The 14,166-nt window shown below is 44.6% G+C and overlaps 1 protein-coding gene across 1 annotated transcript in view; it reads right to left on the bottom strand.

Moving 5' to 3' along the window:
* The window catches only part of ADAMTS2 (ADAM metallopeptidase with thrombospondin type 1 motif 2), a 172,254-nt gene that overhangs the window by 20,935 nt on the left and 137,153 nt on the right, over positions 1-14,166 (bottom strand). The window contains exons 6-11 of the mRNA XM_015875604.3: positions 11,894-12,050; positions 10,935-11,040; positions 9,433-9,576; positions 8,338-8,470; positions 6,854-6,967; positions 87-232 (exon numbers count right to left, since the gene is read on the bottom strand). Coding sequence (XP_015731090.3) covers positions 87-232; positions 6,854-6,967; positions 8,338-8,470; positions 9,433-9,576; positions 10,935-11,040; positions 11,894-12,050 — 800 coding nt within the window. The remainder of the gene's footprint in view (positions 1-86; positions 233-6,853; positions 6,968-8,337; positions 8,471-9,432; positions 9,577-10,934; positions 11,041-11,893; positions 12,051-14,166) is intronic.

Genomic DNA, 14,166 nt, shown 5'->3' with positions numbered 1-14,166 from the left:
CGGTGTTATCACAGCAGTCATTCTGTGAGGGTTCGCACCATTCATTCGCTTCACGTTAGAAAAACACCTGGGAGTCACAAACTTACTGCGGGTTGTCACACTGCCGTGTTCTGTACTTCACCCCCGTGCCACAGGTGCGAGAGCAGGAGCCAAACTTACTCCATGCGCCCCAGTGCCCGTCCTGCTTCAGGATGTCTGGTGTCAGCCAGATGCAGTGACCTTTAAAGCAGTGCTAGGAGAGAGAATTGGAGAGGTACAGAATGAGTACATGGTAGCAGGACTAGATGGCCTTCAGAGGTCTGACCCAACTCTAAGGATTCTATGATTCCATACTGTACCATTGGTGCAACATGTTTCATTTTGGGCACAGACACTGGATTTTTCACCACTCCAGGAAAAGGCAATGAGAGTCACTGCTGTGCCGTGCCCACGATCCCCAGCTCCTTCAGATCTGACAAACTTACACATTTGCAGTATAGATATCATTTATGCTCATAGGATTAGAGACTGCCCACTTTGTTAACCCGCTCTCAGCATCACATTCCTCCATCAGCACAGCGGGGATTTCACCATAACTGGTAGAGTCCCAACCCCTGCAGGGTAAAAGGTAAAGCCCTGCTGCTACCATTGCTTGCAGTGCTGACAACAGTCTCACACGGCAGACACTGTTGATTTGACACAGGGAACTCTCTCAGTCTCACTGAATCTCTTGCTAAAACCGAGCAGAATTCCAGGAACCCTTCACCAAACACCACCCTGCACAGACCCACACTGCAGCAATTACTCCCTGTCCATGGCTTTCTTATTTCTCTTACCCATTTTTTAACACAGTAAGTTCTATGTGGAGGCAAACAGAGTTTCCTAAATTCTCCAAACCCACGAGGTGTTTACACATTTCTTTAGAAGTCTTTGTAGCCTCCATGCTTATATCTGTCAATTTTAAAGAGATCTTGTAGGATACAAAGCAAAAAATGCAAGCGAAGACTTAATAGTTTGCCATCTTTCAGACACATGACCTGATTTTTAGGTGGTCTTGCATGGAGCCCAAAGTTGGACTCGATGATCCTTAATGGGTCCTTTCCAGCGTCTACGACCCTTTCGACTGTCTCCTCCATTAAAGACATCTGCCACCACCCTTCCACCAGAAGCTAATGAAGGAAGTCTTCCTTAGCTGGAGTCAGGACAAATTCTTCTCAAGGACCACAGATCTGGGCTATTGCTGCTGCTTACATAAAGTCCAGTAATGGCAAACACTGCCAGCACTACCAACAGCTTCGCAGGAGGTCGTCGCGTTCTGCCCGTGCTGGTGGCAGCTGAGGCCGAGCTCCAGCTGACGTGCACAGACGGCCACAACAACAAGTGCAGTCGGTCACTTACTTTGCTTAACATTCAAGTCAACAACAACATTTTACACAGCTTAACGAGCCCTGGAATTCAGGAACTTGGCAGGCGGCAGCAGCTGAGCATATGGCTGAATGCATGCTGCCAGCAAAAACAAAACCAGGAGATATATAACCGGAGAGCATTTGTAAGCATGGAGCGATTAGCGAGCTGGAAGATGAATTTAAAAGAGATGGATAATCATTAATAATGCTGAATTTAAAGAGAGAATCATTAGTAAAATGGTGACAAGACACAGGTTTCCCATTTGCTAATCCACTCGATGACTGGCCCTTTATTCACATAATTTATTTTGCTACTGATGCGGTTGGACAAGGGGTAGAAAACAGAGCAGAAATTAGGTTTCAGCTACTCGTTATTTCTCATGATTTCAAATATTCCAAGTCAAAACCCATGAAGAAGATGAGTTACCACAAAGCCAATTATAACAATCCTGCTCCGGAGCTGCAATGGGCAGATTTTTCTCAGCTGTCTGACAGAATAAGAGAGAATTCAGCAAAGCACAAAAGAAACACAAATGCTAACATGCTAATTCTGAGGTTCGGCACTGTGCCCTTCCGGGATGATGCACTCCTGGCTTTGTAGGGGTTTAAGCAAACCTTGTGAACCGTCAGCCCTGAGTGGTAACGGCACCATTGGGGTGATGCAGGGAACAGGTCTGCCTGGTGGGGCAGACTGCAGCTGGGCTTGGAGGAAGATGAGCTGCAATGGCTCCTGATCCCTGCTTGTTTCACACCATCCTTCATCAGAGTTCTGCATTCCTCAGGTGTAAGATCCACACAGCTCTGCTCCAAGAGCCACGTAGCGATGCTCCAGGATGCAGCACTCAGCAGAGAGGCGCAGAGACATGTGATGCTTTGTTTGCTGCCTCTTTCCCCTGTTTCAGCCAGAAGCAAGGGGATGTGGTTTGCAATAACCACAAACAAACCACCTGTTTGACAGTGTGACTCGCTCCTGAACTGGAAAGCAAAATGTGGAAAGTGTTATTGACTTTGCTGTGTAAAGAAAGGAGCAGGATGGGTTTTTGCTGGAGAAGTCAATCCTGCTCTGCCTGCTGGGAAGCAGAGAGCTCCGAGTTTGGGTGCAGTGAGTCACCCCAGGCTGCGTCCGGGCTGTGGACTCAAAGAAAGAAGTCTACATAAAATGAAGTGATTCACAACAGCATCTTAATGCTGCAGATCAGTGCAAGAGGAGACATGGAGCAAAAAGCAGAGATGGATCCATCTGCAGTGCAATAAAAGATGTGAGAGCTGCCCCTTCCCACTGCCTGCAGTAAGTGCGTAACAAAGTGGGAACAGCCAATTCCAGCTGCTGCTCCCTTCACAAGCAGAGCTTTCATGTAAAGCGTGAAGCATATTAAAGCAATCTTTCTTTTTTAACGAGGACAAAAAAAAGGGAAAGTGCGAATTGTTTTCTTACTGGAAGAGAAGCTGACTTCTTGTGGGCTCGCCAGTTTTTCTGTGAACAGGGCAGTCCAAAACAAGTGCAATTTCCAGGAGAGGAAGCTTAAATCTCGCGCAGTAAAACATTCCACTGCTGTTTTCAGCGGTTCTTTGAGACAACTGCTGTGAGAGCCAGAAAAAAAAGCCTCTCTCTGTGTTCCTGTGGGCTCCCCACAGCTGCACGCTCATTTTTCAGGACAAGACTTGCAGATTTCTTTCAGTCTCTACCTGTCATGTCTGCGTCCCAGCCTGGCTATGTCAGTAACCACCGCTCAGTCCCATTGTGTCAGGACGGGGCTGTTGCTTTATTCCCACTTCCAATCACATGTGGGATGGTCCGCTCTGCTCCATCTGTTTGAGACCATTCAATTGTAGAGAATAACCCCGGAGCTGTAGCTCAGAGCTGGCCTGGGGGCAGTGGTGGTTCATTGGTGTTTTCAGAAACCCTTTTCTTCTTCTGAGCAAGACCTCTTTATTTCAATAATCATTCTCTTCTCTTCCTGCAAATCTCATCCAAGTGGTGTGAGGGCAGGAGTACCACCTGGGCTCTGGCTCTTGCACAGCTGCCAAGTTAACCAGGAACATCAGCTCGGTTGGCACAGGAAGGTACCAGGAGCTCACCTGTCTCCAAGGAAAGAAATCAGGAGTGCAGGTGCTGCATCCCTCTGTGCTCCTCTCAGCAGTGAGCAGATGGGCTCCAGCATTCCACCCCCTGCATGAGCGACTTTATTCCTGCCTTCTGGAGCGCAGTCACCTGCTTCAGTGGATACACACCTCTCCCCAGAAGAGTAATAGCTTTAAAAAAAAGTGAACAAGGAAAACTGCTGATGTATTTCTTAAGGTGGCCTGGCTTCCAAAGCCTGGGGCTACTGGTGGAGCTGACAGAATTGAATACAAGTAAATAAATCATCAGCTGAAAGCATATGTGCTTTATTTTCCTAAGCTGCAGAATGCTGTGCAGTTAAGCTTTGCATAATTACCTCTTGTCTGTATGTTTAAGCACGGCAATTCACAGAGCATCTCTGGTTCCACATTCAGACTTCACACGAAGCAGTCGTTTCATTGGAGCTAATGTGGCTGCTCAGAAGAGCAAGGTGCTGCATCACTGAAGCTTCAGGAAATCCATTCTGTCCTTCCCCTCTCAATCCACATAAAACACTGGGTTGAGAGCTACAAAAAGCATCCTATTTCCTTTAAAATTCCATTAAAATAGAAGTTTCCTCCTCTGTCTGGAAAGTCTTAAGAGAATATTGTACATTTCTATCACTAAACCCACCAAACTAATAGACTGCTGCCAATTAACATGTCTCCATTTGTACAAGGAAACTCACTTAAAACCTTTTTCAATAGCAGAATGTCATTCTTTTGGCAACTTCTTTCAAATGAACACATGCAGAGAAAATCTTACAAATATTTACACACATTAAATGCACATCTATATGTGTGTATGCATCCATATACGTGCATATATTTGGCACTATGAAGTCTAATTTCCCTTCCACTTCTACGCTGTAGTCCCTCTCTCCAAGACAGGCAGGGCACACAGAGACATGGTTCTTGTCAGGGTGGCTGCTGACAATGTGCTACAGATCTCCCATCTGCCATAGGTGTTCTTGGCCCTGGGCCACCAGAGAGGAAGGAGGCAGCTGGACCTGGTCCTCCTCAACAGCATCTGCTGAGTTTGGCAAAGCCATCAGCTATCGGCCATGTGAGCAGCAGGCTCAGGGCAAACACCTGAGCTCCGTACGCCCCTTCACTCTCCCAAACATTGCTTCTATTTTTGGCACTGGGACATCTCAGCTGCTGCAAAGCTGGGATATTTCTTCAACACATCAGCACTGATTTGATTGGCCTCGGCTTAAAACAGGCACTGGGAATCAGTGGTATGAAATCATGAAAACTGCACGCCCCTAAGGCAGGAGTCAAATGGATCTCTTTGAATCACCATCCCTGACTGCTTATGTTTGCGTTGCTTTTCTCTGGCATTGGCCTTAAATAGTGGTCTGCATTTCAAGTTATTTTCATCTTCCTTATACACCATGAGAGATGCTTCTTGGAGAAGGCTACCACATTGCAATCAAGTCCCAACTGCAGGCAGTGTCTGTGTTTTAGTCACGTTGCTTCCTGCTAAGAGCCTCTTGTTCTATCCAAACTGATGAAGACAGTGAACAGAGAAAGGCCAAATCAAAGGCACGGATGAAAAGGAAAGGAAAAAATGGAAAAGGACTGATACGATGTGCCTCTGTTAAAACACCCTCAGCTCCTAATAAGTACAATGGTCAAACACGGAGCTGAGAAGCAAGAAGTTCATGGTAACACTCTCATAAGATATTGCTCAGGCTACAGGGCCTTATCAAACTAAAGGCTTTTTCATTTGATATCATTTTCTCAGGTTCTGCTGGAAGGCGGCAATAAGTTCATTATCAAAAAGCTGGGACGGCTCCTCTGGGAGTAAAGCAGTTTCACTCCTATCACCTACAGAAAGCACACATCCCCTCTTGCATCCACTGAACTACAAGCCTGTCTGGGCAGCTCGCTGAAGCCTTGGAGCCTAAGTCCCAGTCCAGAGAAAAAAAGTTACAGCTGAGTTGCATAATATCCTGACAAAGTGTTTATAATGGAAGCACTGGACTGATCGTTAACTGTGCGATTACAAGTTCCCTTTTTTATTCTTGTTTCTGTCCAAACACATGAATGAATGGTTTGGGGAAGTCAGGGAAGCGACAGGCTGGAATACAGTTGTGTTTTTTCTGGGATTTGCATGTGTTTATTTAATATAAAACCAAGATGTGGAAAAACATCTCAGGTGAGTCCAAAGAAACTGCCTGAGATTGTGCACTGTAATTTAAAAACCTGAGTATTCTCAAACACACAACAGAGGTGTTATGAGATAAATAACCTACAGAAGACCAGAAGGGAGTGGCTTATTTAGAGCATGGCTTGCTAGGGAAGGAATTCAGCATTACATTATGCTTGCATAAAAAAAGATATTTCAAACCACAACAGCTAATACGGTTCATTTATCATATAAATGATGTCATCCATTGCGTTTTACAGACATCCTTCCAAGTAGCAACAAAGTCCTCCCCTCAGACCCTGCGCCCACAGCCCAGTGAAGGCATTTCTAACAGACTTCAAAGGAGTTCAGATCCGCTGTAGCTCAGTGTGACCTCTGCAGAGGGGTAACTGAGAGCTGGAGCAGGAGGAGCCTTTCAGGGCAGGAGCTCTGAGCCCTTGGCACCTTGCTCCTTCCTTCACAGCTCTTCACTCCTCCCCTGACTCTCATCAAGCAAATCCACCTACGCAGATCTGCCCTTCTCTGCTGCTCATCCCTCTCCATGGTCATGCTGGTTCCCTCCAGCTCTCACTCAACCCCCACATCCACCCCTTCCCTTGGGGCCAGCACTGCAGCCTTAGTGGGGCTGCAGTCTCCAGGACCTCACAGCTCTCAGCCATGGAGGCCAACTGGCACCATTACATCACTGACACAAACACAACACCTCGACTATGCACAAGTCAAAGGCAAGTGAAAATTTCCCCATTTTTGGCTCTACAGTGACTTGTTGAGAAGCCAAGGACATTTCGCAGTTGTGCAGATACTGTCAGGCCTTGCCTGGAGATTAGGTTTGATAGCAGACAGATGTCACACAGCACACACCAGCCCCTGGCCCCTTCCTCCTCACTTACATTCAGGAGTTTGCCACACGTCTCAGCTGACTTCAAGTCAAGAAGGTTTTTCCTCTGTTAAACTGACCCCATCTTTGGACAAACTGGGACTCAGGAACTGGTGAGTTACAATGCAGCTCATACCCAGACCTTCCCCAAAGCTTTACGGAGGGGACAAAGTCACAGAGTTTTCTCTTTACACCCTCCCTACCGTATTCTCCATTCCCTACGTTTCTAAAAACAAACTGGGAAGAGAAAATCCTTCCATTTCTGCACTTGATTTTAAGGACAACATCCCCAGCTGCACACACACAGACTCCAACATGCACAGCGCCCGCTCCCACCTTTCCTGGTGCACACATGGTCCCGTCCAGCGGAGGCCCTTTCTTTGTTTTGCAGAAGTAGGGGTTCTCAGGGTGGCTGCACCACAGCTGCTTACAGGGATCAAACGTGCGAAACTGAAACACAAAAAAAAGCAGAGCGGGTGATGCTTTGACGGAGCTTTGACTTCAAGCTCCAAGCAGAAGTGCAGCATGGGGTTGGATTTCCCTTGTCTAGCTCTCAAGTGTCAGCTATGCTCACTGCTTCCCGAGGAACACTGTGGAATAAGTACATCTAAGCTTGCAAAAATCATCAGTGGTTCTGAAGTGAGATCCTGCCTGTAGTCAATGGAATAACACTGCACAAAAAGAGCTTGATACCAGTGACCAGAGGCAGACTGAGCAAGGGGGAAATCAGTTCCCCTGGCTGATAAGGCACACACCTTTTCTTACAGTTACAACACTTGAGTACCCATGGGAGAGGGATAAGAGCTGCTCCTCTCAGAAGGGTGAAGTCTGACCTCAGGCCCAATGAGTAACTCATCATTTCACCTACACTACAAGTGCTAGTAATGCAGAGAATGAGAGCCACCCACCACAAAGTATAACAGACCATAATGTCTGGACGTGCTCTTGGCTGCTCTGAACAAAGAACAGAAAGCCTCCCAGGCTCCAGAGAACAGCCATAAGGAAAGACCCTCTTTGGCAGAGACATTCCTCTGAGGCAGCATCAGTGAGAACGTGTCAAAACACAAAACTACAGCTGATGCTTAAAAGGTTTTCATCCATTATCTGGAGACACTGCTCGGCACACATAATCCTGCAGATGGGAATGAAGGCAGCAATGTTCTGTGTTAGCAGCTGCCACACCAGCTGAAAACATGTCGTTCCATTTAATATTTGTGTCCCGCTTGAGGAGCCGGAGGTGGGAGGCACAGCCCTGCTGCAGAGGGTGAGGCACTGCAAATAGCACCAGTCTTGCCTTGCTTATATAAATTTGGGCTTTGTCTCTTGTTTTCCCAGTACAACAGAGCCAACCATGGCATCAGGAGTCCTTGCAAGTTGTTCTCTTTGCCGTCACGCTTATTTTCACATGCTAGGCATCAAAATGCATCACGCTTTCCACAAAACTGGAACATGAAAGCTCGCTGCCCTGTGTTAGCACTACAAGATGTGACATCAAATCCATCTCCTTCTCATTGGGGTGGGAGTTCTGTAACAAAATAACTAGCTGCCAGCAATAGGAGGCTCCACAGTACAGCAAGCTTGCTTGCTTCCAGTCTAGAACTGGTCATGAAACTACAGCAAGGCCGTTTTCAGTTTTATAAAGAAAGTACAGAGGTTCTTAAAATATTTGTCAGCATTAAGTTGTTATTTCTCACTCACAGCTAAGTGGGCACACCATCCTTCCTCATGGGCTTTGCTGTGCTGTCCCTGGTCAGGACATTTCAGAGACACTTACAACACTCCTGGATGAGAAAGAGCAGAGGCTGAACTTAAGTACTCACAGCTGTGCACATCATGTAGCCCAAACCAAAATCAAAACGGCACTGCTCATTCATGGAGTAGTGAATTCCTGGCAGCTGTGGAAGGGAAGGCCAGTCATGTTCGAAGGGATCATCGCGCAGACAATCATAGGAACTGCAACAGGCAAAAATTACAGTAACAGATGGGGCTGTGAGACTCGCAGAGTGTTTGTGGTTTCAGTACCTTCTTACTCCAAACAAAATAGAGCCTACTATTTCTCAGACTCTGGTCATGAAGACTATCTAATATTGCAATTATGCTCACGTAAACTTTATCACGCTGTATCCACCTCTAACACATTATGTCTAGGTTTTTTGTTTTGTTATTGGTTTCTTGTTTGTTTGTGTTTTGTTTGGGGGAGGAGAGGTAGGAGAAGGTCTGGAAATCTTTCCATTGTAACTTCCACATCACTTGCAGGTAAATTCCTGTTGGTTCCCAGATTCCCAATGAAAAAGGAACCAAAGGAAGGATCCACATGAGACCAAGAATCAAGGCACAGTAGGCAGTATCTCCAAATTGTCTCCAAGTTATTTAACAGACAGGAGGACCACCAAAAAATTCATTCCAGAATCACGTTCTTTCTTTAGAAACCTATGAAGGTCCAGAAGACCTCTAAGAACTTATAAAGGGCAGAATTTCATTTTTAAAGAGCACCATCTCATCACTGACTTTATCATAAGCAACCAACAGCTCTTGAAGCCGAATCTGGTATCTGTAAGGTAGATAGCACAGGCATTCCTGCAGCAAGAGCTTATGTGAGGGAGGCAGGAAGGTCAGCAAGGAGGTGGGTACCGGTGTCTCCCACACACTATCAACTTTCTAGAAATGAATACAGATGCAAACTAAATGAACTGAGAGCTTCTCAAGATGAACTGAAATCAAACTCACTGACAATTTGCTTTATTATTTGCGATCCATGGGAGCCATCTGGTTCCCGGTAGGCTGGGGGTGGGTTTCTCTGTTTTATTCAACCCCATTCAAGTAACTAATAAAAAAATAAAGCACAAATGCTAAAAGCAAAATTGTTCCTAGATGTTTCCTAATCAAAGAAGAGAGGCTGCTGAGCAGCTACTCACTGGAGGTATCGATTCAGCTCCTGCTGGCTGCAGCGGGACCAGTGGAAGCGGTGGAAGGCAGCTTGCACAAGGGGGGCCATGATGCTCCCCAGGCGGACCTCATCCCCACATCTGTTTCCTTGGCCATCATGCTCCATGCCTAAACTGCCCCGGCACAGGAGAGAGCAAGTACAGTCACACTGAAGACGAACTCCAAGTGACCAAACATTCTTGTATCCCAAATGCTGCCAGTGGGTGAGCACAGTCACACTGTTATACCCCACAGCCCAGGTACCGGCTCTTAAGAGTACTTTCATGGCACAACTCAACATCCACTTTGGAAACAGACTGCAAATGCCATCTTTAGACTTCTGTGTACGTATACGTTTCGGAATAACTATGGCTGAATTAATCTATTTCTGGATTAAGGATCCGGTCTCCTCTCCAGGAGCATTACATGAAATTTACTCATACTCCTGCCTGGAACCATTTAGAAGTTGCTTAATTTGAATTAATCTACAATTGTAGCCAATTGGGGAAAAAAACACACTGCAACTTGGTCACACCAGCTGCTGCTACTGCCCACTCCAGCAGTTCCACATTGTGCATCTTGGATTGTGTTTTTCTGTGCACACTGTTTGATTAATGTCAACACTGTGTGTGTAACCGAGGCCAAATTAGCAGATTAGGGCTGAATGTGATTTCAGGGATCACAAACAATCTCAAGTGATCTCTCTCCTAAAGCTCAATATTCTCTTTACAGTCCTAATTCAAAAATTCTGGAATCAAATACCAGAAGGGCATCAATTCCACGCCCCTGTCTAATTTAGATACATTTACAGCGAGATTCAATGAACTTTGGTGATTTTGGTGATTTTTAAAGCCCTCCATAATTTCTGATACAACAGACAGAATAGGACATGAAGGCTTTCTCAGGGGAAGTATAATAGAAAAAGCCCCCTGGGAAGTGTTGTTCTTGAGAGAAAATGGGCAGTCAGTGGGTGCTGTCTACAAACAGCAGAACTGAAATACTCTGAGAGAGACCAAATCACAGCTACATCAATAAAATGATCACGTTCTTATATTTTTATAAATTTTACAATTTCAGTGGTTAGCATTTTTTTTCTATGCAATATTTTCTCCTTTACCAGCAGTAGCATACAGGATGTGTTGAATTAATACGGACTGTGCTTGAGAATCATGTATTCCATTAACTTAAAGAATTCATATTTCATCCCAATGAGTGTTTTACATTTTCACCAGGAGACTATAAAGCATCACTCAGTCTGGTTTCACAGCAGTCCTGGGAGGTATTTTGGTATTAGTTCTTTTTTCCATTTGAAAAATACTTAAATATGAAACTTAAGATCATAAATAAAGACTTGACAGGGCTGAGATCTGAAGCCAGAGCTAATCCTGGACATGATTTCTTAACACAAATTTCATCTTCCCAAAGTCACAGCTATGTCTCAGCATCAAAGACACTACAAGGTGGGACATGGGATGTCCATGGCTCTACTCACACATGTCCAGTTTCATGAGCCACCACGAATGCAGATGAAAAACCATCTTCATGATTGAGAGTGCAGCTTCGAACAGGGTGACACATTCCAGTGACTGGAGCGTAGCCTGCAAGAAACACCATGTTTCAGAAAAGGAACAAGTATGGAAAGGTGATGTGAAGCTCCAGGAAAACACTGCTTTCCCCTCTGTGACATAAATACAGTTGAGGTGGTCCTCTCAGATGAACAGAGACCTCTGTCTACAGACGTTTAATAATGCACTCTCTCATCTATGTAACGGATGAGATCACCCTGTTAACCAACTAAAACTATATTCCTAGCTCCATCAGAAGGCTGTTATCACATCTAGGACCATTCTGCAATTGCCTTCTCTGAGTACACAAGGCAACAGAGGAAAGGGACACCACACACTGCTGTGCTGCAGCTCATGAGCTTGGTGCATTTACAGCCCTCAGGAACAGATGAGCAACGCCCCAGCCCTCTGCTGACAGCAGATCTGACCAACCTAAAATGAACAGATTTATCTCCTCCAGTGAACAAACCTGATCTCACAAAGAAGGAGAACCATGAAGGAAAGGAAAAAGCACACAACACTTGGTCCTACTCTTCTAGATCTTTCAGTAACAGCATTTCTTGGCAATCTTTACTGCAACAACTTCGCATACACTAAATCTATTCCTTATCTTTGAGAAGGGTTGTTTACATAAGGATCTCATTTGCTTGGCTTCAGCTAGAGCAAAGAAATGATCCAATAAGTAAACCCATCAGTTAGAAAGGATGCAATACATGAAACAGTTACAACTGAACACAGCCATATGCAGAGCATTTGGGGAAAGAAAGTGTTGAACAAAACTAAGCAAAGTATACACAAACTGCATGATCAGCTTTGCACAGTGATAAACACAAACGCTGCCCAGAAGTCCTGCCATTCACCAAGCAAAACCCAATGCATGTCTTACCCTGCATGCCAGACGGACCAAAATCCTGCCTTGTGAGGAAGATCGCGTGGTCGTGATACTCTGCGTGCCCAGTGTCTGGCTTCTGTTGCAAGTACGCCCAACGACACACGTTCTCCAGGCTTTGAGAAGGGTTCCCAATCTCTATCAGACTCATGGACTGAGCATGCCCAGAAGAAAAGACAGCAATAATTACTTACTGAGCTGGGGCAATTCTTCCCCAGCCTGTTCAAGCACTTGAACAAATCTTCCACTTCCATTAAAACTCTAAATAAAGAGATGATTATGCTCTACATACAAATTTTATTGGGACAAGAAATAAGAAAATAGTTAACATTCACAGTTAGATTGAAAATGATTTCTGTGACATTTCCATAAGGTGTAATACACAACGAGATGAAAAAAAGCAATAGGTATTTTCAATATTGCATTGTGTAATGTGCATTAAAAACTCTATGCCATCCTGGCACCAGCTGACACCACTTCAAGTCTGGATATGCTGTTTCCAACCTAGCACGATGGGATCACTACCAGATCAGCAGGGATGTTGGGCCAGCAGAGCCGAGCCCAGCGCAGGGATGGCAGAGCCCAGCAGCTGTAGCAAGGGCAGACTGCAAGCACCCAGCCTTGGCTCATCAGCCACTTCTGCCAAGCACTCAAGAGTTCTGAACACCACTGGATGCTCTACTGAGAGCAAACACTGAGTGTACTTTGTCCAGCTGTACTTGAGTCATAACTTTGAGAAACAGATGTTCCCAAAGACTGTATTTTAAAGCACGTTTTCTTTAACCCATTCTGTATTCCACAATGATTCACAAAGTAGACTCAGTCTCCCCAATCTGGTACACCTTTATTCTGCCTATAAGCCACACATTACGTCACTGTTGCGCTGCCATGACTTGGCTGACTTGAATGCTGATATGTGTTAGGTGAGTGGAAAGGACAGCTCCCTCAAATGAGAAAGAAAGAGGTGTTTTGAAATCCACCTACTGCATTTACCTTCTTTCTTCCTCCCCCCACCCTCCTAAATAGTACTTTAAAATTTCCAGCTATCTCTTGTTAATGCTGCGCACTAAGACTTAAAGTACACTGTATGTGGGATGCTATAAAACATATGACTAATTGACCCATTCCAGGCCTTCCAGGACTTGTAAGAACTACATATGCAAACCCTGGCTTTTCATTTACAAAAAATCACATTACCATGACAACACTGTAATCATAACACAAACCACTACAATGTAGACACCATACTGTACTGTAAGCATTTCTAATTCTCAGATACATAGTTTACAGCAAAAATAGCCAGGGCCAGAAATAAGAGAAAAGTAACATAGTTCCTGTTTAAATACAAATGTGTTTGACATGCCCTCTAATTGAATGCGAGATGGAGTACACACAGTATTGACTGCATGAAAAAGAAAATCCTCCAAGGGTTGTGGAAGAACAACTGGAGTTGATAAAAGAAAGGCCTGCCAAACTGAGGTCTGACTTTGGCAAAAATGGGATATTACAGTTCTGCAAATGTTCAGAAAAACAAATTAATAAAGCAAACAGAGGTACAGTTTGGATTCTGATACCACTTTGGAATGAAAGGTTGTAATATAATCCCAGGCTGGATCATGCTGCTTCCAGTCATAATTCCCTTGGAAACAGAATAATAACCATGTTGAAATGGTGAGAGAGTAGCAACGCCTTCACTGCATCTTCATGTGTTTTTTAGAACAGACATGAACAAACTCTGAGTGACTGACACAAGGCAAAGTCCTGGCTCTTCCAAGGAAACCCAGTTCAGCTAAACTAAGTGTGACCGACAGTGAGGGCTGGGGAAGCACCTACCAGTGGGTTAAATGAAAAAGAATTAACATCTCCACCTTGATCTCATTTCTGCTAAGCTTCGGAAGAGAAATCTTTCCCATTAGGAAACCCAGTGAGAAATCTTACTACAAGATTCAAAAAGCACAGAGCATTGTAATGTGAATCTGAAAAAAATGTAAGCCATGTGTATGATTGAGAAATCATTTATAAAGTGAACTGTAATTCTCTGTCTCACAATGATCTCTGTCTATACCTTCTACAAAATGAAAGTATTTTCATTTCATAAGGCTGATCAGACAATAAACAAAAGTATAAATTATCAACATGTGCTTTGTTTGAGGTTATCTCAATACTTACAAAGAAACCTCTGCATGATCAGCAAACAAGCGGGGAGTATAAAAAAGGCAGTAATTTCTGAATAACCACTTTACAGTTTTCTTCTGTCTTGAGTCATCTCC

The sequence above is a fragment of the Coturnix japonica genome, unplaced genomic scaffold, assembly GCF_054131305.1.
Source record: "Coturnix japonica strain WE unplaced genomic scaffold, WE-NBRP24 Scf048, whole genome shotgun sequence".
Classification (NCBI taxonomy): domain Eukaryota; kingdom Metazoa; phylum Chordata; class Aves; order Galliformes; family Phasianidae; genus Coturnix; species Coturnix japonica.
The sequence above is the reverse complement of the archived record's forward strand: the minus strand, read 5'-3'. Positions and strand labels throughout refer to the sequence as shown.